The 27451-nt window shown below is 48.3% G+C and overlaps 1 protein-coding gene across 1 annotated transcript in view; it reads right to left on the reverse strand.

The window, feature by feature from the left end:
* Positions 1-27451, reverse strand: part of NCAM2 (neural cell adhesion molecule 2) — a 282335-nt gene that overhangs the window by 105236 nt on the left and 149648 nt on the right. The window contains exons 7-9 of the mRNA XM_054973767.1: positions 20586-20773; positions 19275-19371; positions 984-1157 (exon numbers count right to left, since the gene is read on the reverse strand). Of these exons, the coding sequence (XP_054829742.1) occupies positions 984-1157; positions 19275-19371; positions 20586-20773 (459 nt within the window). The remainder of the gene's footprint in view (positions 1-983; positions 1158-19274; positions 19372-20585; positions 20774-27451) is intronic.

Raw genomic sequence — 27451 nt, forward strand, 5'->3', positions numbered from 1 at the left:
CCCTGGCCTAACAACAGGGCCCTCTAAGTGTGTGGCCACCAAGTGCCCGTGCACTTCAAGCACAACAACCCCGAGACCCACACTGCCCTTGCAGCCCGGCCCTGTTCCTACGTGGGCTGCGCAGCTGTCCCTCTCACCTCTGAGCCGCCTCAGCTCCATTTGGGAAAAATTATCTCCACTGCGGGCGAGATAATGAAAATTATCTCCACTCTCTGGGCTGCTGGAGCAAGGTGCAGGCAAGGTAAGCCGGCTGCTGAAGTCTCCCACGTCAGCCAGGAGTCCGGAGCTGCAAATTGGTACGTCTACTCCGTTTGCAGTTCTGGAGCCGACTGGAGGGCTCTCACTCTGGCCCCGGCAAAAATAGATTGTGGGAGGACCTGAGGGAAAACTTCTTCCCTCAGGTTCAGCAACGGTCCCATATTCAAACACCCACCCAGACAATAGATTGGCTGGCTGGGAAACGCAACCGTGCGTCTCGGCTTGGAGCCACGCACAACAGAGCCTGCGCCAGCTGAGGAAGGAGCTGCTTCTGCTCTTCCCTCCCATTGCCTGCGAGTCCCGCAAACGCCAGCCCCAGTAAGAATGGGGCTGGGGGCTTTCTGCTTCATTGTACCTGTAAGAACCTGTATTGGAATATAAAGTTCTTTTTCTCACGCTTTCTTAGGCTGTGATATACTATGTACATTGAGGCTTGTACAGTATAAATATTAATAGCCATCATTTTGGAAAGAGTACTTTAGATTACTGATGTGATGGTCTGAATCTGCTCATGAATCTGAAAGATTGTTGTGATACTTGTGGAACTTCTACAAGTATGAAATGGAAGTATTTTATATTTTCCTATTTATATCTCCTGAAATAGTTTAATTCACCTTTAGAAAATGTGCTTCCTAAAATAATATTATTGGGCTACAATAGCAAATAAATACTAAAACACCAACCCTCCTTTCACATTCACTCCATGAATCTCTTTGCATACTCACTCTGATCTCCATGGGAAAGCACAACTTTCCATATTTCTGAAGTGACTTCTTTCACATCTACTTGGTAATGATGAATGGGAACTCCTCCATGTGAATCTGGTTTGTTGAAAGAAACTTCAGCAGTTGTCTGTGATACTTCTATAATTTTCACTCCATGTGGACTAGAAGGTACATCTATAGAAGATATAGTGTAATTAGAAATCAGTAACTAAATAATATGCTGTTTAACAATACGTCATCAAAACTTTGCTCATTAAAAAAGTAATGGGAAAGGGGGGAGTTAATAAATATGTAAATGCAGCAAAGTTCTGATATGTTGAGCTGAGCTGAAATTACACTACAGAAACATAAAAAGTATATTCAGTTGGCAATGCAATAGTGATTAAAAGAGTTAAATGGTTTCACATAATTCACTTAAGTTAGCAAACTTCATTTTATGCTGTCCTCTTCTTTCCTACTATCTCCTTAACCAAGCAATGTTACTTACATGCTCTGTACCATGCTATCTCTAAGAATTCTCAGCGATATTGCCTTTGGGGCTGTGCTAAAGCTTGCATGCCACATTCTCCCTTTTTGATTTTCTACCATGGCCACAACATGTATCTTGTAATTGAATGAGAAGACAATTTATCTTATTCTCTGCCACTTGGTTTGGTTCTCCTCTTGTCTTTCTATGTTCATATAAAATCAGTGAATATGATTACCAATTGAATTTTAAAATACATCAGCTGCTTGGCAATGAATACTGAAGTCTTCTGGTTGCATCAGACGAAGAAAGTTGTGGTCCACACATGTTCATCCCACAATGTGTTTGTTTTTAAAATTCCTTAAATCTCCGATGTATTTGCTGACATTTTATTAATACATCTTTAGCAAATACCATTAACTGCATTATAGAGGATTTGTGCTAGTAGGAACAGAACACAGTCAGTACTAGACATGGGAATGAATAGCATTATGAACGCAAAAAAGCCACGAACAGCCCGTTCGGCGGATCGCGAACAAGCCATTCATGAGGCCCCATTGTAAACGAAAAAGTAGTTGTTGCAAGCCTGGTTGGTTGCGTTTGTCTGCTGTTCGTGAGGCCAGACAGTCAGGCACCTTCAATCAATTTCCCTGGCAAAGGAGGCAGGGACTGCCTGAACTCTGTCTGCACTCCTTCTGTCTCCCTGGAAACCCCAATCTAAGCCCAACTTAGCTTGATGGGCAGGTCTTCCTTCCAAGTGTGGAGCTCCAAATTGATTACAATTGGTTACATGAGACCAGAGACCAGGGTGGAGGGAGGGTGGAGGGTGGTGTTCTGTAGCCATGAGCACTCCAATCTCATTCTTGCAAACCCTGTTAGGCAGTTCTGACTGCCAACCACAGACCTCCTGCTTTTCTCTAATAGACGTCTGGTTATAAAACGGCACTGTGCTCCCAGTTTTGGCAATGGAGTGGGACAGAGCTCTTGCTAGCCTTTGGGGAGAGAGAAAGGGAGAGTGCATTGGAGCGGGAATTTTTTCTGTGTGTGGTGGGTGGGATAGGGATCTATCCCTTCTGGTTCCAGGGCTGCTGCCAGGCCCTGGGGCCAAGCTCAGTGGGCACCTCAGCTGAGGGCTCACCCTGATTATTAGTGCCTGATCTGGTCAGGTTTCTGGGAGTGCTGAGCTAGGGCTCTACCCCCTCCCTCTGGTTCCAGTGCTGCTGCCAGGCGCTGGGGCCAAGCTCAGTGGGCACCTCGGCTGAGGGCTCACCCTGATTATTAGTCCCTGATCTGGTTAGGTTTCTGGGAGTGCTGAGCTAGGGCTCTACCCCCTCCCTCTGGTTCCAGGGCTCCTGCCAGGCCCTGAGGCCAAGCTCAGCGGGCACCTCGGCTGAGGGATCACCCTGATTATTAGTGCCCAATTGGGTCAGGTTTCTAGGAGTGCTGGGCTAGGGCTCTACCCTCTCCCTCTTGTTCCAGTGCTGCTGCCAGGCCCTGGGGCCAAGCTCAGTGAGCACCTCGACTGAGGGCTCAAAGTGTTCTCTCCTTTTCTTTCATCATTAAATCTTGTTCGCTGGCAGAATCAGGCTTCGGGCGGGGGCCAAGTATGGTCATGGGGGGAAGCGCAAAGATTGTTCTGGTTGCCCTACAGGAAGCAGTACTGGGCAGGGCTCTGGGGAAGCAGAGACTCCCACTTGCCAAAAATCACCTGTGGGGGCTGGGGAGGAGGCCAAAGAGCTCTTGCCGCTGTAGAAAGAGGAACTCTTTAAACTGTTTGAGGAGGAGGAGGAGGAGGAGGGATCCATGGAGGAATGCTTGGGGTTTGATGAAATATCTTTCTTGTCCCCATCACAAACTCCCAGTGCTGTCCCCACCTGCAGTCCCCCCCTCACTTTATCTTCCGTTGCAAGCTCCGCGGCATGGCCAGTAACCCTTTGTCGTCCTTTCCATGGAACAGTTAGTGGGCCAAGGTTCAATCTCTCTGTATGGAGGCACTGTCAGGCCATTCCAAATGACCTCTGTGTGGTGCAGTGCCGTGTCTGTGATGGCCTGGTGTGCGGGGGCAGTGACCCAAAGCACCTGTCATCAACAGTCCTGACTAGGCACCTTAAGACATGCCACCCGAGCCTGTGGTCTCCGTCCTTAGACAGCGAAACATCCGGCGGAGTCAAACAGAGGACTACCAGCTCCTCTGAGCCGGGATCAGTGGGAGGGTCCCCGAAATCCACCCCAAGCAAGAAGCCTTGCCCCGAGGGTGCTGCTAGTGGGAGTGGAACAGTCAGGCAGGCTGCCCGTGGGGAAGTTGTTCCATTGGGGTCAGGGATACTGCCGTTGAAAAGGATGAGGTCAAGGGCTCAGGAGGCCGGCATTCGTGTCGTGGCAGAGACAACTGCCCTGCAAGGATTCCCCTATCCGTCGTGGAGGGTGTGGGCTTCCAAAGACTGCTTCAGCACTTTGCCCCATGATTCTCCATGCCATCACGGTGCACCATTGGGCATCGAGTCCCTCTTGCCCTTTACCAGTCTGTGTGAGACATGGTGCTCAAGGAGCTGTTCACTGCCAAAGGCCGTACATTACACTTCACGTCCGACTGCTGGAGTGGCTGCCATCCTGGCTACCTTGCCATCACTACCCACTGGTGACAACCAGAGGACCTCTGTCACCCCAGGCCAAGGACCGGCACGTGGAAAAAGGTGCCCTGCTTGGGGGCACCTACAGGGCAGTTCTTCTCCAGGCTTGGGGGATGTACAAGGTCCATACTGGGAAGAACATCAGCACCACCATAAAGGTGGCATTGAGGGAATGGATGGCCGGGGGGGGGGGAGGTTTTGTCTGTAGCTTCATGGTGACAGATGCGGGAAGCAACATGTTGGCAGCCCTGAAAGAGGCATCCTCCCAGGCCTGGTGTGCATGGCACACAAGCTGCACCTGGTGATGAGGGATGTGCTCAGGTTGGAAAGTAAGCCAAAGGACAGCTGGGACGAGGGAACCTTGTGGACGTGCAATCTGCTAGAGAGCTGCCGCTGCATCACTTCCCACTTCTCCCGCAGCATCAACTCTTCCCGAGAGCTGTTCCAGAGGCAGGGGAGGGGGGACCCCAAGCACCAACTCTATTCACTGCAACTCCACCTACGATATGATATGTCGTCTAGTGGAGCAGAAGGGCCCGTTGCAGAACATCCTGTCATCTACGGACGTTCTGATGAGGGGAGAGGAGCTGAGCCTCAGCTCCATGGAATGGAGAGTCCTTGCTCCGATGTCCCAGATGATGAAAACCTTTAAGGAGGCCATTGAGCTCTTGTGATTGTACGAGGCCAACCTGGGTCAGGTCATCCCCCTGGTCCATGGGCTCGACCATTTCCTGCCCAAGGAGCTCGAGCACAAGAAAGAGCTGCTCCCCAGGTTCTAAGACTTTGTGAGGAGGATGCAGGTATGTGTGGCCGAGTGCGTGCATCCTCTGCATCATGAGGTGCCATACCAAATGGTCTCTCTCTGTGACGCCTGGATCATGGGCAGCATCACCATGTGGGCAGGTCAGATGCAGCACTGGAAAAAGGAGCTCTGCACAGCAGTGCTCCATTTCCAGAAAGAGAAGGCAGGACTGAGGGAACCAGGGAGGAGCGAGGGGCAGGCGGAGAAGAAGGAGGAGGGAGGTGGAGGTGGGAAGAGAGCCATGCCAGGAGAGACCCACCCAAACAGCCCCACTTGATCTCTGGGCCTCGTCGGTGGGCTGTGTGGTTGGCCACAGCACAGTGAGCGTGTCTCTCACAGTGGAGGACTCGGCGGGGCCTTTGGTGCGAGAGCACCTCGTGGAGCCCCCCAAGCCCCCCGTTCCAACCCCTTGGAGTACTGGGTGAGTAAATCTGCATTATGGCTGGACCTGACCTTTATGGCAACCAACATCCCATCCTGCCCTCCGACCAGTGTGCAGAGCTAGCGGGTGTTCTCCCACCTGGGAGACCTACTCCATCCCCGCTGCTCACATCTGCACCTGGACCTGGTGGATATGTTGACCTTCATCAAGGTCAACCTCAACCTACTCGGGTATCCCTCCGTGGACCTGGACCTACCTCTGCTCTGAGCTACCCCAAGTCTACTGCGGTTCTAGGCCAAGCTCCTCTGCAGTGGGCTCTAGCCCCCCTCAGTTCTTGGGGATGCTTCTATGGCTGGTAACCCTTTGTACTCCTCTCCCAGGCAAGTTCCTATTCCCTCTTTCAATCTCTCACTCTCTGGATGGAACCAATACCACCCTTCCCCATGACTTGTCCTGCCCATCGCGTCCTCTGCCTGAAAAGTTCCCGGATGGTCCCTCTTTCATCCTCACCCTCTGTGGATGGAACCAACAAGACCCTTCCCAACGATCTCTCCTGTCCTGCCCATTCTGTCGTGTCCATGAAGGCAGGAAGGTGGGTCACGTCAGCTGCCACCACCATTGAACACGAAGGACTACCACGGTACTGCTGCCACCTTTGGGCCTTCCCGGTCCCACTCTGCAATGCAGCTGTAACAACCATTTGTTCTCTCCCTGAAAAGGTCCTGGACATTCCATCTTTCAACCTCTCCCCTTCTGGTTGGGACTAATATGAACTTTCCTGTCCTGCCCAGCCCATCCTTTCTGCAAAGGCAGGAAGGTGAGCAATGCTGGCGACAGCCTCCACTAAGACACAGGGTGGAAGACAAGCTTCTCCCGGAGAAGTCTGCGTAATCCTTCATGGTGAATGTTGGGGTCTTCCTTCCCGGTCTTTCTCTGCAACATGGCTCTTAACCCTTGGTCCTCCTCACCCTGTCAAGCTCCCGGTCCCTCTTTGGACCTTTTCCTCTCTGGAATAGCTCAGACCCCTCCCAATGGCCTCTCCGGTCCATCACGTCCTTTCTGTGAAGCCAGGAAGGTGGGTGATGTCAGCTGCGGCGGCTTCCGGACACAAGGGACAACTCAGCTGCTGTTGCACATGCAATTGTGTGGTGCTGTGGCCCCTGTCAATGGCACCAGCTGTCCCCTCTGGGCAGGGGGCAATGGATCCCGCCACGACCAGTCACGTCCTTTCTGTGAAGGCAGGAAGGTGGGTGATGATCACTTCCGCTGCTGACAACATCAGTGGATTTCTCGGCTCATGGCTTGCAATTGTTGGGGGCTTCCCAGTCTTGCAGCACAATGCGGCCAGGAAGCCTTTGTCCTCGTCTCCTCGACAAGTTCCTTAATGGTCGCTCTTTCAACCTTTCCCTCTCTGGAAATTCTCAGACCCCTCCAAACAACCTCTCCTGTCCTGTCCGTCCCGTCCTTTCCGCAAAGGCAGGAGTCCTCCTTTCCCTGACAGGTTCCAAGTCCCTCGTTCAACCTCTCCCTCTCTGTCTGGATGGCACCAATCCGACCCTTCCCCACAACTTGTCCTGCCCATCATCCTCTCCTCTCCCTGACAAGTTCCCGGTTCCTCTTTCATCCTCGCCCTCTGTGGATGGAACCAATATGACCCTTCCCAACAACCTCTCATGACCCATCCCGTCCTTTCTGCAAAGACAGGAAGGTGGGTCATGTCAGTTGCCACCATCTTTGGAAATGGGGGACTACCATGGCACTGCTACCGCCTTTGGGACTTCCTGGTCCCGCTCTGCAATGTGGGTGTGACAAACAACCCTTTTCCTCCTCTCCCCGACAAGGTACTAGACATTCCCTCTTTCAACCTCTCCCCTTCTGGATGGAACCAGTACAACCCTTTGAAATGACCTCTCCTGTCCTGCCATCCTGTCCTTTCCACGAAGGTGGGTCATATCAGTTGCTGCCACCTTTGGACCGGGGGACTACCATGGAACTGCTGCCACCTTTGGGACTTCCCAGTCTTGCTCCACAATGCGGGTGTGACAAACAACCCTTTTCCTCCTCTTTCCGATAAGGTCCTAGACGTTCCCTCTTTCAACCTCTCTCCCTCTGGATGGAACCAGTATGACCCTTCCCAATGACCTCTCCTGTCCTGCCCATCCCATCCTTTCTGCAAAGGCAGGAAGGTGGGTGATGTCAGCTACCACCACTTTTGACCATGAGGGACAGCTCTGCTGCTGTTGTGCACGTGGTTGTACGGTACCACACGGTGTCCCCCCTATCCATGGTGCATTCTGTCCATGCTGAGGAGGGGGGAATGGGTCCAGCGCTGTGACTCACATCCTTTCTGTGAAGGCAGGAAGGTGGGTCATGTTGTCTGTCGCTGCTGCCCCACAACTCAATGGGTTTCTTGGCTCATGGCTCGCCAATGGAAGGGTGTTCCCGGTCCTACCTCTCCATGCAGCCAGCAACCCTTTGTGCCCCTCTCCCTGACAAGGTCCCTGTCCCTCTTTCAACCTCTCCCTCTCTGGATGATGCCCAAACGACCCTTCTCCATGACTTGTCCTGCCCCACGCATCCTCTCCCTGACAAGTTTCTGGATGGTCCCTCTTTCATCCTCGCCCTCTGTTGATGGAACCAATATGACCCTTCCCAATGGCCTCTCCAGTCCTGCCGATCCCATCCTTTCTGTGAAGGCAGGAAGGTGGGTGATGTCTGCTGTTGCTGCTCCTGCTTTTGGGCATGAGGGACAGCTGTTCTGCTGTTGCTGATATGGTTGTGACACATGGTACCCCCCATTCCATGTCACCAGCTGCCCCCTCTGACCAGGGGGGAATGGGTTCCTCCCACCGTTTCCGTGAAGCAGGAAGGTGGGTGCTGTCTGCTGCTGCTGCTTTTGGGCATGAGTGGCAGTACACGAGCTGTTGCACATGTGGTTGTGCCGCATGGTGCCCCCCTTTCCGTGGAACCTGCTGTCGCCTCAGAGCAGGGGGGAATGGGTCTCTCCCACCCTTTCTGTGAAGGCAGGAAGGTGGGTGCTGTCTGCTGCTGCTGCTTTTGGGCACGAGGGGCACGAGGGGCAGCTCAGGAGCTGTTGCACATATGGCTGTACAGCACAGCCCCCCTATCCATGGGCACCTGCTGTCCCCCCTGAGCAGGGGGGAATGGGGCCCAGCTGCAACACCCGTCCTTTCCATAAAGGCAGGAAGGTGGGTGGTGCTGGCAGCAGCCTGCCTGTACTGCCTGCACAGGTAAACAGTCTCTGAGTGGTGCAGATTCTGTTGAAGTGTTGTCTTCTGTAGGGTGTGCTGAACAGGCTGCCACATTCATGATGGCAGGCTGGTGGGTGATGCGGGGGGCAGCCCACAGCTCCCCACAAGGGCACCTACCTGTCTGCCCATAATCCCCTTTCCTAGGGGAACCGATGCCTCCCCCATGGTGGGGGGAAGGCATCCTCCACCGCCTCCATGGCCAGAACATGAGCCTCTGCTTCTAGATGTTAGGGGCGGGCCCCACCTCCCACCCCTGGTTCTTTCCTTCCAACTTTCTAATGACGGGATAACGCAGATATTTATGCAATCCACATGTATCCCCAGTATGCCCGTACATGGTATCTGTCTTTCCTGTCAATCCAATACAGGTATTCATCTCTATCCTATACACCTATACCATACAGCTATGCACCTGTCTATTGAGAAACCTGTCTATCCCATGTACCTAAACGTCCAATGCTCCATGTCCAGCCAGTGTGTTTGGCCAGCAACATCCTCTGCACCACCTCTGGGAGGCCTGGCAGGTGAGCATATGGGGGTGCTGCTGGCAAGCAGCCACACACCCCACCCCCTAGAGGGAAGGCGGCCCACCACTGCCTCCCCCAGCTTGCTAGGCCCGGCGGCCGCCGACATACCCCACCATTATACCTTAGCGGAAAGTAACCTCTGGGAGGCCTGGTGAATCGGCACATGGGGGGTGTCTCCAGCGAGCGGCCACACATCACACCCCCTAGAGGGGAGGTGGCCTGCCTTCGAGTCCACCGCTTGTACACAGGGCGAAAGTCAACTGGTGGCTCCAATTATGTCAAATGGGAGTTTCCTGGGGCATTGGATTTGGGAATGTATAACTCCAAGATCCATTTTGCAATCTTGACCAAACTTGGGTGATGGCTGGAGGAGAGGCTGTTGAATACTACCTGTGAATATGGGCTCTCTAAGTCCAACGTGGGCCATTCTGGCACCCACGAACTATGAACACTGAACATGTTCGTTAACGGGACATGTTCGTTATGGTTCATCTGTTCGTGTTCATCATCGCAATGAACAATGAACAGCGTGTTCATTTTTTCCCCATTTTTGCCCATTTCTAGTCAGTACTGTCTGCATTTTTCTTTCTACACAGCACTCTTGAAGCCTGTGACAAGTTGCTTTTAAAAGTTGGTTTGCTCTTTGGTTACCATTGCTATGATTAAAACAAACAAACAAAAACTACTGAGCTGTGTGTGAAATTCACATTTGCCATTGTACTACTCATTATTATCTCATGAGAAGAAGGCCATAAACTGGTGGTGTGTAGTAACTGGAAGACCCAGGTTTGAATCTCCACACTGTAGGGTAACTTGTTAGAAGAACCAATCACCCAACTCTCAATCTAACGTACATGCTCAGCCTAACCTAAATCACAGTGCTGTTTAGAGGATAAAATGGAGAAGAAGAAAAAATAAGCTGCTTTGGGTCCCCACTGGGAGAAAATGTGGAGTAAAAATGAAGCAAATAAATAAAAAATGCTGAGTCATACATATTAGCAAAGATACAAATGTGGAAAAATGAGGAGATAACCAAATCTTAAATTTACGTGGAAAAGCTCATAGAATACATTTGGCTGATCAGTTTTCCAAGGAGTATAATAACTACTCTGCAAAATGCCTTTCCTTTACTAGGGCTTCAAATCTCTCAGCTGTAATGATATATTTTTACAAATGAAATTAATATCAGAAGAACTGTATTGGCAGTTTTAGTAATACATAGTCCCCATAATAAATGATATCAACTATAATAATAAAATATGAGATAACATATGAAAGTAAGTACTTTTGAACTAGTCAATGGGTAGCAGAATTAGAATGTAAAAAATCAGTTGCATTTTACTTCCATCTTCTGTTCCAGTGATGGAGAATGCAGAGGGACCAGGTAGGATCTGTTTCTAGTTAGCATCAAATGGCTTCACCAAATGAAACACTGGGAGGCTGTTAACATAGCTTTCAATTATTTTTTAAAGAAAAGTAGCAAACATGGGCTATTTTGCTAGGAAGGATCAATGACACTGCGGAAGGAATTGAACCATCCCTACATGGTTTTGCAAATTGAAATTAACTCTCCAATTATTATTAACCCTAGAAAATAATGAACACAAGTATCTTTTTTTTTAACTTTTTAGGGATAATACCAGTACATGTGGGAAATTCATTAAACTGCTGAAACCATGGATGATAGATCTCTCTTTCCATCCCCATCATAGTCTTGAGCCTTGAGCAGCTACAGTAGCTCTGTACAGACAATGCACCTGTGTGCTGATTCACAGGAAATTCACAAGTACCGCCCTCCCCACACAAACCCAGTGATCCTTCTCCATGCCCAGAAGATGGCAAAAAAATCTCCAGCATTGCTGGCCCAACTGGCCTGGAGAAAATTGCTTCCTGACGTGAAAGTAGTGATCGGCATTACCCTGGGCATGTAAGAAAGAGCCACGAGCACTGACATAACCCTTCCTGCCCTCCCTCTCATGATTAGAAATGGGCACAAATAGCATTACGAATGAAAAAAACCACCAAACAGGCCGCTCGGTTGCTCACGAACGGGCCGTTCATGATGCACAATTCCAGCTGAACAGGTGGTCGGCGCAATCCTTGTTTGTTGTACTCGGCCACCATTCGGGAAGCTAGACACTCAGGCGCCTTCAATCAATTGCCTCAGCAACGGGGGGGGGGGGGGGTTGTTGCCAGAACTCTGTCTGCACTCCATCTGTTGCCCTGGACACCCCAAACAAAGCCCAATTTAGCTTGATGGGCAGGTCTTCCTTCTGAGTGTGGAGCTGCAAATCGGTTACAATTGGTAATGTGGGAGAAGACATCAGGGGGGAGGGAGGGGGAGGGGGTGTTCTGTGGCCATGGGAACTCCAATCTCATTCCTGCAAACCCTGTTAGGCAGTTCTGACTGCTGACCACAGTCCTGCGTTTTTCAATGAGTCCTAAGCTTAGAAAAGGGCACTGCGCTCCCAGATCTGGTTTCACTTTCAGCAAGCAGTGGAGTGGGACAGAGCTGTTAATAGCGTTTGGGGAGAGAGAGAGGGAGAGTGCATTGGAGCTGGGCTTTTTTCTGTGTGTGGGGGTGGGTGGGATAGGGAGCTATCCTTTCTGGTTCCAGAGCTGCTGCCAGGCCCTGGAGCCAAGCTCAGTGGGCACCTTGGCTGAGGGCTCAACCTGATTATTAGTGCCTGATATGGTCAGGTCTCTGGGAGTGTTGGGCTAGGGCTCCACCCCCTCCCTCTGGTTCCAGGGCTGCTGCCAGGACCTGGGGCCAAGCTCAGTGGGCACCTTGGCTGAGGGCTCACCCTGATTATTATTATTATTATTACTATCAGTATCAGACAGTGCCTGATCTGGTGGTCAGGCTTGTGCGTGTGCTGGGCTAGAGCTCTAGCCTCAGCCTCTGGTTCCAGGGTTGCTGGCAGGCCCTGGGCCCAAGCTCAGTGGGCATCTAGGCTGAGAGCTCACATTATTATCTGTGCTTGATCTGGTGGTTAGGCTTGTGGGTGTGCTGGGCTAGGGCTCTAGTCTCAGCCTGTTTCGAGGGCTGCTGCCAGGCCCTGGGGCCAAGCTCAGTGGGCACCTCGGCTGAGGGCTCACATTATTATTACTGCCTGACCTGATCAGGTCTCTGGGAGTGCTGGGCTAACACTCTAGCCCCTCCCTCCAGTTCCAGGACTGCTGCCAGGCCCTGAGGCCAAGCTCAGTAAGCACCTCAGCTGAGGGCTCAACCTTATCATCATCATCATCATCATCATCATCATCAGTATCACAGTGCTTGTTTGTTGGTCAGGCTTGTGGGTGTGCTGGGCAAGTGCTCTATGCCCTCCCTCTGTTTCCAGGGCTGCTGCCAGGCCCTGGGGCCAAGCTCAGTGGGCACCTCGGCTGAGGGTTCACCCTGATTATTATTATTAGTGTGTGATCTGGTCAGGTCTCTGGGAGTGTTGGGCTAGGGCTCTACACCCTCTCTCTGGTTCCAGGGCTGCTGCCAGGCCCTGGGGCAAAGATCAGTGGGCACCTTGGCTAAGGCCTCACAGTGTTCTCTCCTTTTCTGTCCTCCTAAATTCTTGTTTGGTGGCACAATGAGTCTTCCTGTTGTGTTGGCCACCAAGGGTGGTCGTGGGGTAAAATGCAAAGGCAGTCCTCCTGGTTTACTTCTGGAAAGCAGTACTTGGTGTGGCTCGTGGGCAGCAGAGAGTCCTCCTGCTCCCCCAAATTCACCTGTGGGGGCTGTGGAGGAGGCCAAAGGGGTCTTTCCACTGGGTGGAGAGAGTCTCTCTCAACATTTTGAGAAGGGGGTAGGTGACAGATCCCTGGAGGAATGGTTTGTGTTTTATGAAACATCCCTCCCATCCCCATCCCAAAATCTCAGTGGTGTCCCTGCCTGCAGTCCACCCATCACCCCGTTGTCCGTGGCCAGCTCCGCAGCGCAGCCTGTAACCGTTCGTCCTCCTTCCCCTGGGACAGTTAGCAGTCCACGTTTCAATGCCTCCATACAGAGGCACTTTTGGGTCCTTCCTAATGACCCCCATGTGGTGCAGTGCCGTGCCTGTAATGTCCTGGTGCGCAGGGGCAAAAATCAGAAGCACCTATCATCAACAGTCCTGACTCGGCACCTGAAGATGCACCACCCGAGCCTGTGATCTCTGTCCTCGCCCTGCGAAACATCCGTTGAGGGGAGAAAGGGGACGACCAGCTCTTCTGAGTGGGGGTCAGTGGGGGGTCACCTTGTCCTGAGGGTAACGCTGGTGGGAGCAGAGCGCTCATGCAGGCCATGCTCACGGAGGCTGTCCCCTTGGGATATGGGACAGTGCCACTTAGAACATGGAGGTTGAGGGCTCAAGAGGCAGCCTTCGTTTCTTGGCAGAGACTATTGGCCTACATGGCTTGCCCATATCCATCATGGAGTGCATGGGCTTCCGCAGGCTACTAAAGCATCTTGACCCTTGGTTCTCCATGCCTTCGCCACACACCCTTGCCCGTCGAGGCCTGTGGGTATCTCAAATGTGGGCTTGCACATTTTTTGTCAGGTTTAGCCCGGCCCACTCCCACTGCTAACAGTCTTCTGAGGCCTTGCTAGGCCTTTGTGGCATAGCCAGATCATCATGACACCTCTTATCTGCGAAGGCAGGAAAGTGGGTGATGCTGGTGGCAGCCTCCTTTGGGCACTTGTGCAACAGCTCAGGAGCTGTTGCACATGTAGTTGAGCTGAATGGTGCCCCTATCCATTACAAACACTGTGTCCTCTGAGTAGGGGGGAATGGGTCCCTCGACTCATGTCCTTCCCGCAAAGGCAGGAAGGTGGCCGATATCAGCTGCTGCTGTCCCGTATCTGTCTCTCCCTCTCTGGAACCACTCTGACCCATCCAAGCAATGTCTCCTGTCCCGTCCATCTCCTCCTTTCCAATGTCAACGGGACTGACTGGACCCCTTTGAGCTGGGGGGAATGTGTCCCAGGCCACGACTTCCATCCTTTCCGAAAAGGCAGGAAGGTGGGCAATGACAGCTGCTGCTGCCCTATTTCTTCCTCTCCCTCTCTGGGACCCCTCTGATCCCTCCCAACTACCTTTCATTTGGGGGCTTTATAGTTCCTGTTCCATACCTCTCCCTCCCAGGTACTGCCACGAGTCCCTTCCCCACCACTTGCACCACTCCATCCCCTCCTTTCCGTGATGGCAGGGAGGTGGGTGATGCCTGCAGCCGCTGATGAATTGGAGTCTTCCCATACCCCTTGCAGGATCTTCCAGGTGCAGCTTGTCACCATGCCTGGAACCCCTGGGTCCCCTCCTCCCCCCCCCTGAACACTTTGTGTTCCCTCTTTTCTCCTCTCCCTCTTGGGTAGTGCCATGAGTCCCTTCCCCAACACTTGCACTGCCCCATCCCCACATTTCTGTGATGGCAGGGAGGTGGGTGATGCCTGCAGCCACTGAATCAGGGTCTTCCCATCCCCCTTGCAGGATATTCCAGGTGCGGCTCGTTGCTGCGCCCGGAACCCCTGGGTCTCCCTCTCCCTGACCACCTGGCGTCTGCAGTCATGAACCACCTTGCTGCGTAAGCAGATGCTTTGTCCACCTCCAACCCAGAGGCCTGGCGGGCAGGCACATGGGGGGTGACATTGGTGAGCAGCCAGACACCCTGCCCCCTGATGGGAGGCGGCACGCCACCACCTCCCTGAGCCCACCAGGCTTGGTGGCCGCAGTCTTCACCCACCTTGCTGCATAAGTGGATAATTTTCCTCCCACCCACAGGCCTGGTGGATGGGCACATGGGGGTGCTGCCAGTGAGTGGTCAGACCCCCTCTCCCTGAGAGGGGAGGCGACAGGCCTTCAGGACCACCGCACAGGGCACAAGTGAACTGAGGAGGGTGGCTCCACTTGTATTGTTTGTGAGTTTCCTGGGGGCGTCAAATTTGGGAATGTATAGCTCTGACAGCCATAAGGCAATCTTGACCAAACTTGGGTGGTGTCTGGAGAAGAGCCTCCTGCACATTCTCTGTGAATTTGGGCTCTCTAAGTGCTACGGGGGCCACTCTGGCACCAATGAACACCAAACACCGAACATGTTCGGTAACAGGACATGTTTGGTTCCAGTTGGCTGTTTTTGTTCACCGTCAGGAACACCGAACAGCCTGTTCAGGTTTTTTTCCCCGGTCGTGCCCATGTCTACTCATGATCTGCCCAGGTTCATAGAATTAGCATTTCTGTCAGATGGCCATCTAGCTTCTGCTTAAAAACCTCCAAAGAAGGAGAACCCACCATCTCCTAAGGAAGCCTGTTCCACTGAGGGACCGCTCTGTCAGGAAACTCTTTTGATTTAATTTCAACCCATTGGGTCTGGTCCAAGCTTCTGGGGCAGCAGAAAACACCTCCTCACCATCCTCTATATGCCATCCCTTCAAGTACTTGAAGATGGTTATCACATCTCCTCTCAGTTGTCTCCTCTCCAAGCTAAACATACCAAGCTCCTTCAACCTTTCCTCATAGGACTTGGTCTCCAGACCTCTCACCATCATCATTGCCCTCCTCTGGATATGTTCCAGCTTGTCTACATCCCTCTTAAATTGTGGTGCCTCAAACTGAACAAAATACTCCAGGTGAGATCTAACCAGAGCAGAGTAGAGCAATACCACCACTTCACGTGATCTGGACACTATACTTCTGTTGATCGGTTGTAATTCTGGGAAGAACTCTAGGCCTCACTTTTTATAACCGTCTCTGTATTGTAGATTGTGCTCAGGCTTAATAATATAACAAAAGTAGCTTGATACCTGTGTTTCAATACAGTATTTAACTACTTTAAATCCAGCTATAATACTTAAGGGTATGTAACATTCTTTGGTTTCTGGGTTGTTGTTTTTCAGTTGGTTTGTAGTATAATAGCATAGTACCTGAGCTTCACAAAGATGTTTGAATAAAGCAAAGCATGTTATCCCTATTCAGGAATCTTGTAACATCTTTCTTCAACTGTCTGCAGTTTCCTTTACTTGATTTTTACCTCAGAACACAGAGTTCCACAGCTGACCAATCTGAGAGAGGGGAGTGCAAGCAAGCAGGAGCCTGCCATCCACACAAGAAAGCCATGCCCCACAGGGAGATTGGCAACCCTAGAGGGGAAGACTGGGAGGTGCATTTTCCTTCAGGACATATTCAATGACTCCCAATAGCAACTGCAGACTGTGGGGGGTGAGTACCAATCAGCCCGCATACGCAAATGACCTCTGTGTTCCAATTGTCTCTGGGGAGGGGAAGGTGTGGAATGTTGTGAGCCCCAATCAGCCCGCATATGCAAATGATATTGAAAGACTGGCCCAATAAGGGAAGAGTGGCTGAGCTGGCAGTGGGTGGGGGGCACAAGGAGGCAGCAGCCTGCCAGCCATGCAGGGAAGTGGTACCCCTTTGGGGAAACATATTTTGCCCCTTTTTACCCCCTGAGGGGGCCAATTTCTTAACATCCCTTCTTAGTGGGTGTTTCCATCAGGAAAGGAATGTTCTCCCCAAATTTCATGTTTCTAGGTCCAGGGGTTTGGGCAGGGCGTTGATGAGACATTCAGAACACTTGTCTTTATATATGCAGATGAGAGGAGAAAAAAAATTTAGGAACTAAATCATTGACCGCCTCTGGATATGTTCAACTGTTCAATAACTTGACTTATTCCAAATTAGAACTGCTGGTATTAGCAGAAAATGACTTTTACTGCATTTTTAATATTTTAATTGGCTGGCATATTTAGACATACAGACAGGTAGATAGGTAGATAGATGCACACACATTGAATTTAGTATTGTTCAAAACTTCTGATATTTAATTTTTCTTTACAGTCGCCTTCAGCAAGCATAGGTTCCAGGCATATATCGTCATATATTTTCTAATACTTGATGTACAGAATAAATGCTAAACAAATTGCATGCCATGGTGGAAAGATGATGGTGTGTTCTTAAAACTATTGTCAGTATCTTCAGCCAAAATTGTTGTATAAATGAGCATCAATATACATTTGTCTTTTCTGCATAGGGCTTTTTCATCAGTTTAGGTCCCATACTGCATCGATTTCTGTCCAGACCTTTGCATGCATAGCCAAAATACCCTGATTCAGTCTCCAAACTGCTTCCCAGAGGTTTTTTGCATTCTGCATAGAGAAAGTCTGTAACTGCTGCAGAATCAATCTTTCCCCAGATTTTGTGCAGCTTCTCTCCCTGCACACATACCCCGATTTTTTTCCAGAAAAGTCAACTGGGGAGTTTTTTGATGTGTAGAATGCTTTCTTCAGTGTGAGGCCGGTCTCTGGCCCTGCCTTTTGCCCTCCTTTTTATCTCTCTGCATTCTGATTAGTTGAAGAGCAACAAATCAAGTTTTTTTACAGAATTTTGTTTTAAAATAAACAGTGGTGCCATTAAAAAAAGTCACACACACACACCCTTTGTAAGTTTCCTCATTAATCAACCAAGGAAACTGACAGGTCCTCAGCCAATCCATGGGGGAAACTGACAAGTTCTCAACCGATGGAGTGATGAAACAGATCTTTCCTTAGCTGATAAACTGAGGCAACTGACCAGTCTTCATCTGATGGACTGAGGAAACTGAGAGTTCTCAAAGCCCTCAGCAGAGTCACAGTATTTTTCTAGTGCAGAAATAAAAAATGAAAAAAAAAATAGACACAGCTTTGGTTCAACTCCCTCAAACTGAAGAATTAAAGAATTGAAGCAGTATGGGGCCAGAACCATTAAATAAAGTAGATCCAATCCTCATGGGTTGAATATGCAGGAAGCTCGATGTAAAGTTCACTATACGGAAGAAGCCATTATTGACAGTGCAGTATTTGTTTAGAATTTGCTCAGCAAACACTGTATGTCTATAAAGTTACTGTTGTTTATTTCCTATTATTTCTTACTCAACAATGCCCTACAACAAAGACAATGCTCCAATGCTATTTTAAAGTATGCATTAAGGGTCATTCTCATAAAATTGATAAAATGGTAATTGCTTATGAAGGAGACACAGCAACATTTACCCAGCATAATGAACGTTTAAGAACTGAAGACTAATTATATCAAATGAAGCCAGATAGAAACCTACGTAATTGCCACCTTGCAACAGCCTGGCTTTGTGACGAAATGTGTGCCTTTGAGTCACATCCTTTGCTGGAATAAATCAGCACACTTCCAGTAGTTTGCAGGTTACACCAAATGGGCACCTCAATTTATGTGCTGTAATACAACACTTCACATGCTAACTAATAACAATGAAGAATGTTCTGATCTTCAATCTGTATGTCCTGTTGACAATTCTATTCAATTTGGTTCTGTATATTGTGCACTAATCACTGTGCCTGATTGCAGTTTCTGCATGCAAGTACTTATTACTGGCCTGCATCTCTTGATGCAATTCTACTTTGGCTCTGAAAACGACAATTTGTTCCAAAGTTCTGAAATTACTCTCTGGGAATGTGACAAGAAATCTGATTTAGGGAGGCAGCCATGAAAACTAACAGATTTATTGTAGCATAAATTTCTCAGGAGAGGGCCCACCTCATTAGATGCATGAAATGAAACCTTGGGACACAGATATATGTACACCAAGGGGAAGAAAAGAACCATGGAGTTCAAAGGCTAGAAGTTTAATTAGAGAAATATCAATGCAAAATAGAAGATCAATTATCACATCATACCCCTTTTGAGTTACTACTTTTATAACTTTTTAAACCTACCATTCACATTTTCTTTCTTTCCCTCTGTATATATCACTTACACAGAGGGTTCTGCTTAATGCATCTGATAAACTAAGTTCTAGCCCATGAAAGTTTGCACTACAATCAAGCTGTTGATCTGTAAAGTGCCACAAGGCTCTTTTTGTTTTTTTGCTGCCATAGACTAATTGGGTTATCCCTTTGGAATCTACTCTAACTATGCATAGACATCATAGTAACATGCACAAAGAATGATACTGCACAATGATCATTACTACAGCTAAGCCAAGAGTTCATTTTCCATTTTCAGTTTAAAACATAGTACAGAAAACAGTTTTGTTTTTGCCAAGGATGTGACTTTGTGAATGCTAATCTTAGTTATTTGCTTTATATGGATAGTTTGAATATGAATATGAATAAGACATATTTCTGTAACGTTTTCCTGAAAATAACCTGAAAATCAGTTTTGTACTTTATGGCAGAAAATATCATTAAATTGTGAAAGAAACAAAATGAATATATACACTTACCAGCTAAGTCAAGTAGATATTCCTGATATCGTGTTCCTATCCGGTTTGTGGCAGTGCAGTTATACCGCCCAAAATCACTGTCAGATGTGGGAGCAATCTTAAGAAAATAGGTAACACAGGTTATGTGTGAAAGCACTACAATATTTTTATGAGTTATTACAATTCTGATTTTACTAAATATATATTAGACCTGTGTGGAGGAGTTTATTTCATTTATTTCAATTTTATTATTAATTCCCGAGGGACTGTTTCATTATTGGGTGGTTTCTTATGGTTTTGTTTCATTATTCCTTTATTGTGTTTTGTTTTCATATTTCTATTTTCTTATTATTTCCCATTCATTTCAATGCAAGTACCTTTCCCCCCTCTTGGGTCTGTACCTTCCTGGTTTTCTATCTGAATTAGATGCAGCTCAGAAGGATTGCAGTATTCCATTAGGAGGCCATCAACATTGCCAAATATCAGTTAGACTCAAGGGGTCCTTCTTTTTGATGCAATGAAAGGTGCCCACATTTATAGTCTATGGGAGAATTGATAGGAAACAGTAATACATAAAGCAGCTTGAGGAATTGGAACTGCAGGTACTTCGCTTGAAGAACAGCAGCTTGAGCTAGCAGGGGGGATTTGCATTGCAAGCTAGACTGCCACTACTATTGGCTGCTGCTGCTTTTTCAGAATAATTCCTTCCTGTTCCTCTTACAGATCTATCCCCACCACGCTGCACATTTTTCCCACCAAGAATAGAAGATCCCTTGCCAATTGTGATGTTTGGTGTGTGTGCACAACTGACAGATAAGATAATGTAATGTGTGTATGAAATGAACTGAACTATATGTGATAAAATAAATAAAATTAAAGTATTGTGCTAGGGTAATACTTGAGACACCCAGACATGCAACACAGCCTAAGTTATACAAGATAATTTCAGTTGGACAAAAATACACTAAGACACACTCAGGCAACACACCAAGTCACATACTGAAACACTTAATAAAGAACTAATGAAGCAAATAAGACTAGGGGAAAATAAATTTAAAAATGACCTTCAAAGAGCCAGAAGTGGCAGGAGAAAGCAAGATAGAAGGCAAACCAAAGAAAAAAGCAGGGGGAAAGAATATTTTAATTAATATTTTGAAACAATTGGGAAAAGCAAAATTACAGATAATAACATATTAACAAAATTTATGAAGGGTCTTGAATATTTTTAGTTTTAATTCTAGCAAGATTTATATAGTAGTAAAGAAGTTACAATATCAGATAACACTCCAATAAAGTAGGATGGAAGTTATTTACCTACTTTTAAACTCTTACCTCTAATATCAGTTTCTTTCCTGCATTGTGAATCTTTAAATGAGTTGAGTCTCTTCCAGGTAAAACCAATTTTCCCCGTCTCCACTGAATAGAAGCTGATGGATTAGATAGAACATCACAGCTTATATTGATGGGATTTCCTTCCCATGAATAATATGTTGTTTGATTTGACACAAAGATTGGAGCATCTGCAAAACATGATTATAAGCATTTTATTTCTTTACCATTCAATCACATATTACTCAAGTACTTACGGAAATTTCAATCTCAATTGTTGCATAATATTTGATTAAGTCCCTCATATTCCAAATACTCTTCACAATTCTACTCTGAAACTACTTTTAAAGTTGTATACTAATGGCAGTCATGCCCCTGAAGTACTAAGACCTTTTATCCCACTTTTATATATCTTATGCGACAGTAAGTGACCCTGATTACAAGAAAAAATAATTTTATATGGCAGCCAAAATACTGCAAATAATTAAGCATTTTTAAGTCCCATTAAAATCAGAAGTAGTAAGAACACTAAAGTACTATACTGTACTGATACTGTAATCCAGGAGCTGTATTATGATATGAGCATGTTTTTCTTGAAAAGACAACTGACCATGAAATTTCACATAGGTTTCAAAAAAGAGTAGCAAATAGGGATGTGCGATTTGGGTTCAGTAAAAATACTGAATTTCACCAGATTTGGTGAAATTCAGTATTATCAAACCCAAAAAGGAATACCAAATCAAATTCAGCATTCCTGAACTCAACATTACCAAATTAATTCAGTAAACTTTGGTAACCATGGCTGGACTGTTCCTTTCCTAAGGAACAGAAAACAGTACTGTTTTCCGTTCCCGCCCCACCCCCACCCCCCGCCCCAAGATATGAGGGTGGAAAAGGGAGAGGAGTGAAGCAGAGGCAGAAGGAAGGAGGAAGGGAAGGGGGAGTGGCCAACCCTTGCAGAAGCTCTCCTTCTCTGGCCAATGGGATTCTCTAGAAGAAGAGTGCCTTTTTAAAACTGTCCTGCAGGGAGTTAAATAGGTAGGCTTGCTTCAGAGCAGCCTCTATTCTACGTGGTGTGCGCTCTGGCTGCCTGGAAAGATATGAGACACTGCTTGCTTGCTGGCTCTCTCTATAGTTTGACCTGGCCTGCTTTGGACTCATGGATTGGATCCTGCTGCCCAGTTGATTCCTGCTGCTGCCTGCTGTGACCTGTTGCTGCTCCACATGGAAGACCTCTGCTGCTGCACCTGGAGGACTTCTACTGCTGCCTGATTTGAGAGTTGTAGACTGGTTTTTTTTCTGGCTTTAGGGGGATGGGTTGGCCTGGTGTCTGGAATGGTAGGATTAGGGTGAAAGGGAAAGGGGTTTTTTGTACTGTACATGTGTGTAGGTTACTTTGGTTGGGCTTTTGTGTGTGTGTGGGGGGGGGTGGCGGCTTTGGTTTGAAGTTGGTTATATTTACTATTCATTTTGCAGCTTGTTATACCGGGGGCGTGTGGGTCTTTTTTCCTGCTGTGGGTGATTTGTTGTTTGAAGTTTTATAGTCCCTGTTATTTTTATTAAATTCATCTGATTTTGCTGGTTGTTCTTCAGGGGTGGGCGGGGCGGATGAGCGGGGGGTGGATTTCCTCCCTTTGTTGGGACTTGGGGTATTCTTTATTTATAATGTTGTTTTGGCTTTTTTTGGTGAGTTCTGCATTTTGAGTTCTGTTCTGAGTGAATTCTGTTGCCATTGAAGTTTGGTTTGGTGTTCAATTGTTGTTGGTTGTTCTTCTTCGGGGTGGGGGAGTGTTTGCTGGGGTGCTTGGTTTAGTTTGTTAGCTTAAGTTACCTAGTGGTGTTTGGTTGCACTTTGAGTATTCATTTCAGAGAGGGTTGTGAATTTTTAAGAAATGTTTTTAAGATAAGCTAGTTTTAGGTCCAGGAAAGCAAATTTTAATTGGTAGCTTTTAGGCACCAAACAGGTTTTCTTCTTCTTTAATAGGCTTGTGTAGGAACTAAGAGTAGTTCAGGTTCTAGTCAAATTCTATAGATAATAGGCCACCTATAGTGACATTTAACTAGGCTCCTGCCCATCTTTGCTCTGGCTTCCTTGGAGCCAGGCAAGGCACATTTGAAGTAGAGCTATTTTGGTCATAGGGTTACCTGTAGATTGGAATTCAAGGGTAGTTTGGTTCCTGAAGAGGAATTAAGTTGCTTGCTAGTGTAGTGCCACATATCTAAATACAGCCTTTTAAAAAGAGCTGTGTGTCCATCTCTGGGTTTAGACCCACAAAGAAAGCTTTCAGAGTAGGTAGGTAGGTCTTTAAAAATACTCTGATTTTTGGCTAGGTGCTTTGGGTAGGTTGGTCATTTAATTGTTTAATAAAGTTAGTTTTAATTAGAATAGGTTACAGGGGGCAGAAAAAATGAGTGACAGGAGACCAGAGAGGGGCCCCTATGGGAAAGACTAGAGGGGTGGAGAGGAGGGGGAGAAGGGAGGGCTGCATCTCTCCCTCCACCTGCTTGGAGGAAGCCCACCCCAGTTCAACTATCATTCACCAGCCTGGATTCTGGTGAGAGAAAGAGGGTTCACAAGATCCTCTTTCCTGAGGCAGCTGCTGGAGCACCACCCTCACATGTGCCTGAGGCAGAACCTGTCATGGGGCAGGGGCCTGCTGCTGAGGCTCCTCCTCCTCCAGCTGTTGAGACTCAGCAGCAGCAGGAAGAGCAGTATGTCAAGTCTTTGGGGGTGGAGTCTTTTGGGGTGGGCTTGGAGGATGTGAAGGATCTCTCAAATTCATTCCAGGGACCCAGAAGGTGTTGGAGGAATTGGTGGAGAGGCCCACCATCCATGAACCTTCCCCAGTTTCCGCTGAAACCAGAGGGAGGCCTTTTAGGGTGAGGCAGGAGGAGAAGATGGGGGAAGAAGAGGAAGAGATTGTGGAAGTGGTGACCGCCCCCCACATCTAAACCCCTTCACCTTCAGCCATCTTCTTCTGTCCACCATATACACAGTGTGTCTGGCTCAAGTGGTTCACAGGAGGCACCTCCATGGGTTTTCGCAGCTGCATGGCAGTGTAGGTCCCTCTTGTCCTCCAACTTCTCTGAGCATTTCCAGAAGATGCAGAACCCTGGTATGCACAGTGCCAGCACTGTAGGGCCCAGGTCACTTGAGGGAAGGATGTGAATCATCTCTCAACATCCAACCTCAGGAACCACATGAATAAGCACCTCTGTTTCTTTGTGCGTAAACACTGGCACCACACAACTGCCAGGAAGCCAGGAGGGGGTTTGTCCCATGACAGCCTCTGGTGCTCTCCTTCCAGATTTCCTGAAGGAAAGGGATGCCAAGCATCTCTGCCAGAGATGTTTGGTGTGAATGACAAGTTTGCCAACAAAGGGAATCCAGAGGGCATCTAGGCTCATCACTTGGGAGATCATAGAGATGATTGTGGTAGACAGGCAGCCTTTCTCCATAGTACAGGACTTGGGTGCTAGAGCTAGTTTGTCATTGGTACACGACCCCTGATCGCACCACACTGAGCAGGATTGTAGTGCCTTCCCTTTATAGGGCTGCCAAGGAGCATGGGAAGGCACAGTTGTCTCTCACTATACACTTCACATCAGACATTGCCCTCAGTTGCAACATGTGTATCTCTTGCTTACTGTGCACTAGTGGTAACCCAATGACCTTCAGGGTGGGTGGAACAACCAGCATCAGACAGGACCAGATGGAAAAACGCTGGGCCAGTTACTGCAAGGCTTTGCCCCACACTGAGGTTCTCAACATGGCACACATGACAGAAAACATTGTTGATGTCATCGAGAGGGAGTTACTGGACTGGATAGGTGAGGGCAATGTCACCACAGGATACATGGTGACTGATGGCAGTGCTAATATGAAGGCAGCGGCCATGCGAGTGGGCATCAAGCACATTTACTGTGCATCCTACAAACTAAACCTCATGATGAAGGATGCATTTGGTCTGAGTTCCTCCAAGAAACCTGCACAGGACCCCACAACTCATGAGTTCCAGTGTCTCCTCCAGAAATGATGGTGACTCATGAGTCACTTCTCATGCAGCATCAAAGCAATTCACCAACTGCAGCAGAAGCAGGACAGACGTGCTGGAGCATCTCTGATGTCACTCATTGGAACTCCACCCATGCCATGCTTAAGCTTTTGGTGGAACAGCAGGCTACCCTCACGGTGTGACTCTTGGAAAGTGACACTTGAAGGGGGGAGGGCGAGTTCAGCCCAGAGGATTGCTCTCCATCTCCCAGACAGTGGAAGTCCTCAGGCCCTTTGAAGGAATTCACTGTCATGAACTCATCTGACATGGCGCCCCTGGGTCTGATCAATCCTTTGGTGCATATGCTTCAGAGTAGTATGGCTCCTTCCTGGACTCAGTCTTCATTCCAGGAGTGCACATACTCATGAGAATCCTGCAACAGAATATCATGTCCCAGATGCCGCCACTCACCAAAGAGTCATCCATGTTGACAATTATGTGTCATCTGCACATCAAGGGCACGTTTGCTAAGCATATTGAAAACCTCACCAGCACAAGAAGTGCTCTCTCTTTGTGGGTGTAGGCTGGCCAAGAGTGGCTTCCTGCCAGTAGAGGAGGTGAGGGAGAGGCCCAGCTCTGCTTTCCCCTCATCCTTTCTCAACAGGCTCCCCCCAAGGCCAGTACCAGAACATCCATGGAGATAGAGAGACTCTGGCATGCCCTTGGCCCCTCTGGGAACATGAGGTGCATGAGCCTGGATTTGGTGCAGTCAATAGTCAGAGTCTACCTTGCAAAGCCCTAAGAGTTGCTTTCCGTCCATCTGCTGAGCTACTGGGCCAAGAAAAAGGCAGTGTAGCCGGACCTCTCTCTCGAGGCTCAGAAGCTTCTCTCATGCCCTTCGACAAGTGTAGAGAGTAAGCACATCTTTTCCCATGTAGGCGACATTGTCAGCTTGCATCGCACTCGCATATGGTGCATATGCTTGAACATTGAGCAGTTGGTCTTCCTGTAGATCAACATTCTGCTCCTCTATTTCCCAACTTTGGACTTCCCAAGCAAATGAGGTGAGCCCACCTTGTGGCCTGCATCCTTGGGAGTCTGTGGAAGTGGCAAAAGATGCTCTTCCGAAGATTTAAATGTTAGGCAGAAAACCAGCAGGGGAAGGACAGTTGATCCAGTTGGCACAACAAATGCACACTCCAATTTGCCCTCTCCAAAACACACATTGCAAAACCACCAGCCCATGTTAGCATAAAGTTGTGAAGATAATTGAGAAAAGAGGACTCAGAAATGTTGTTCTCTTTCAACAGGGAAGGGAAGAGTCAGACAGAGATGTTAGGTTAAGTAGAGAATACACCATGTGTCACAGACGGAAACCCACAGAAACACCCAAATGAATCTACAGAATGCTATTGTGTAATATATGTAATATATTGTTCTAATCTTAACTTAACTTTCCTCATTGCAGGGGTGGGAAGGACAGCCAATGATGGAAGGCTGCAGAGAGAGAGGATTACTTGGGTTTCCCAAGTACGTCACTGTCAGTTTCAACCTGAGGCCAAGTGGGTGGGCTCTATCATGCAACTGTGCTTGCTTATAATTGCCTTGTACTTGTGGCTGGGTACTGCTTGATATTTTTATGTAGTGTTCCCCCACTGGCTGAACCTAGTGCCTGGTTACTGTAAATCACACTGGCTCTGTTGGGCTAAGTTGCAAGAGAGTCCCTTGCTTCAATTTCATTTAAGTGATTCTCTGGTGTGATGTTGATCCTCCTAGGGAACAATGGAGAGTGGCTGATTCGCCTTGTTAAGGGATGCTAGGTTTGAAGTGGGAGTATCAATTTGGTTCTGTTGGGCTTCTCCAGGGATGAGCTACATTTGAGAGTGTACCTTGGCTGTGGCATCCTTGCCCTGATTATATTATGTGCCCCTGGGAAAGAACTTGGAAAAGTTCTAAGCATTGGGGAAAATGGAGACTAACTGGTCAGCCTGCTCAGAAGGTGCTGTGATTTTGGGGAGAGGGGAGTCAGTTTGGTTCTGTTAGACTGTCTGGTGTGGAGCTTGCATTTGGGAGTGTGCCTCTGGCATGGCAGCCTTTGTCCATGTGTTTTTGCTGTGGGAGTCAGTTTGGACTTTCCCCCCACAATAGGAATAAGTGGAATGTCTGGGGGCACCTTATTCAGGAGCCCACGGACTTGGACCCTGGGGTCCAATTGTCAGAGTGTGAAAGTAACTCTGGCAAGATCCAGCATTGTCTGATCATACTAATCTAAGTGACAGTGAAGTCATGTGATCATCCAAGGTTGCAAGGTTGCATCAGCCGAAAGTGCTGAGTGCACAGGTACATGCTGATTGGATGTGAGTATGTATAAATGTATGATGAGTACTGTGTATTGTGTGCCTGCATAGGTATCAGAGTCTGGCGAAGCACTTTGCCACTCTGAATTGTATAGGCTATTGGACTGTACATATGTATATATCTCTGTGAATAAACCTGTAAATAGTTCACCTTACTTGGTGTGCTGCTTCTCTGCTGCTTCTAACCTGCTTCGTATTGCCAGCCAGTAAACCGCCAGAAAGCTTTGTGTCAGGGTTATGGGCCCAGACTGGCAGTTGGCAGCATAGCAGGTGTGCAGACTGGAGGATTACAGCCGTGTGTGCTGAGCTCTGGAGGCTCCGGTGAAGTTTGGAGGAGTTGGGAGCCAGCAGCTGTGAATGTCAGCCAGTGAGACTGGTGAGAGTGACACAGATACAGAGAAGATACAGTCCGGTGCCGGCAGCAGTCCAGCTCTCTCTGACCTCGAGGATACGGAGGAGGAGGCAGAGCAGGAGGCGAGTGTGCAGCCGGTGGAGGATAACGATGCAGTTATGGCTC

Source organism: Eublepharis macularius, chromosome 3, assembly GCF_028583425.1.
Source record: "Eublepharis macularius isolate TG4126 chromosome 3, MPM_Emac_v1.0, whole genome shotgun sequence".
NCBI lineage: Eukaryota > Metazoa > Chordata > Lepidosauria > Squamata > Eublepharidae > Eublepharis > Eublepharis macularius.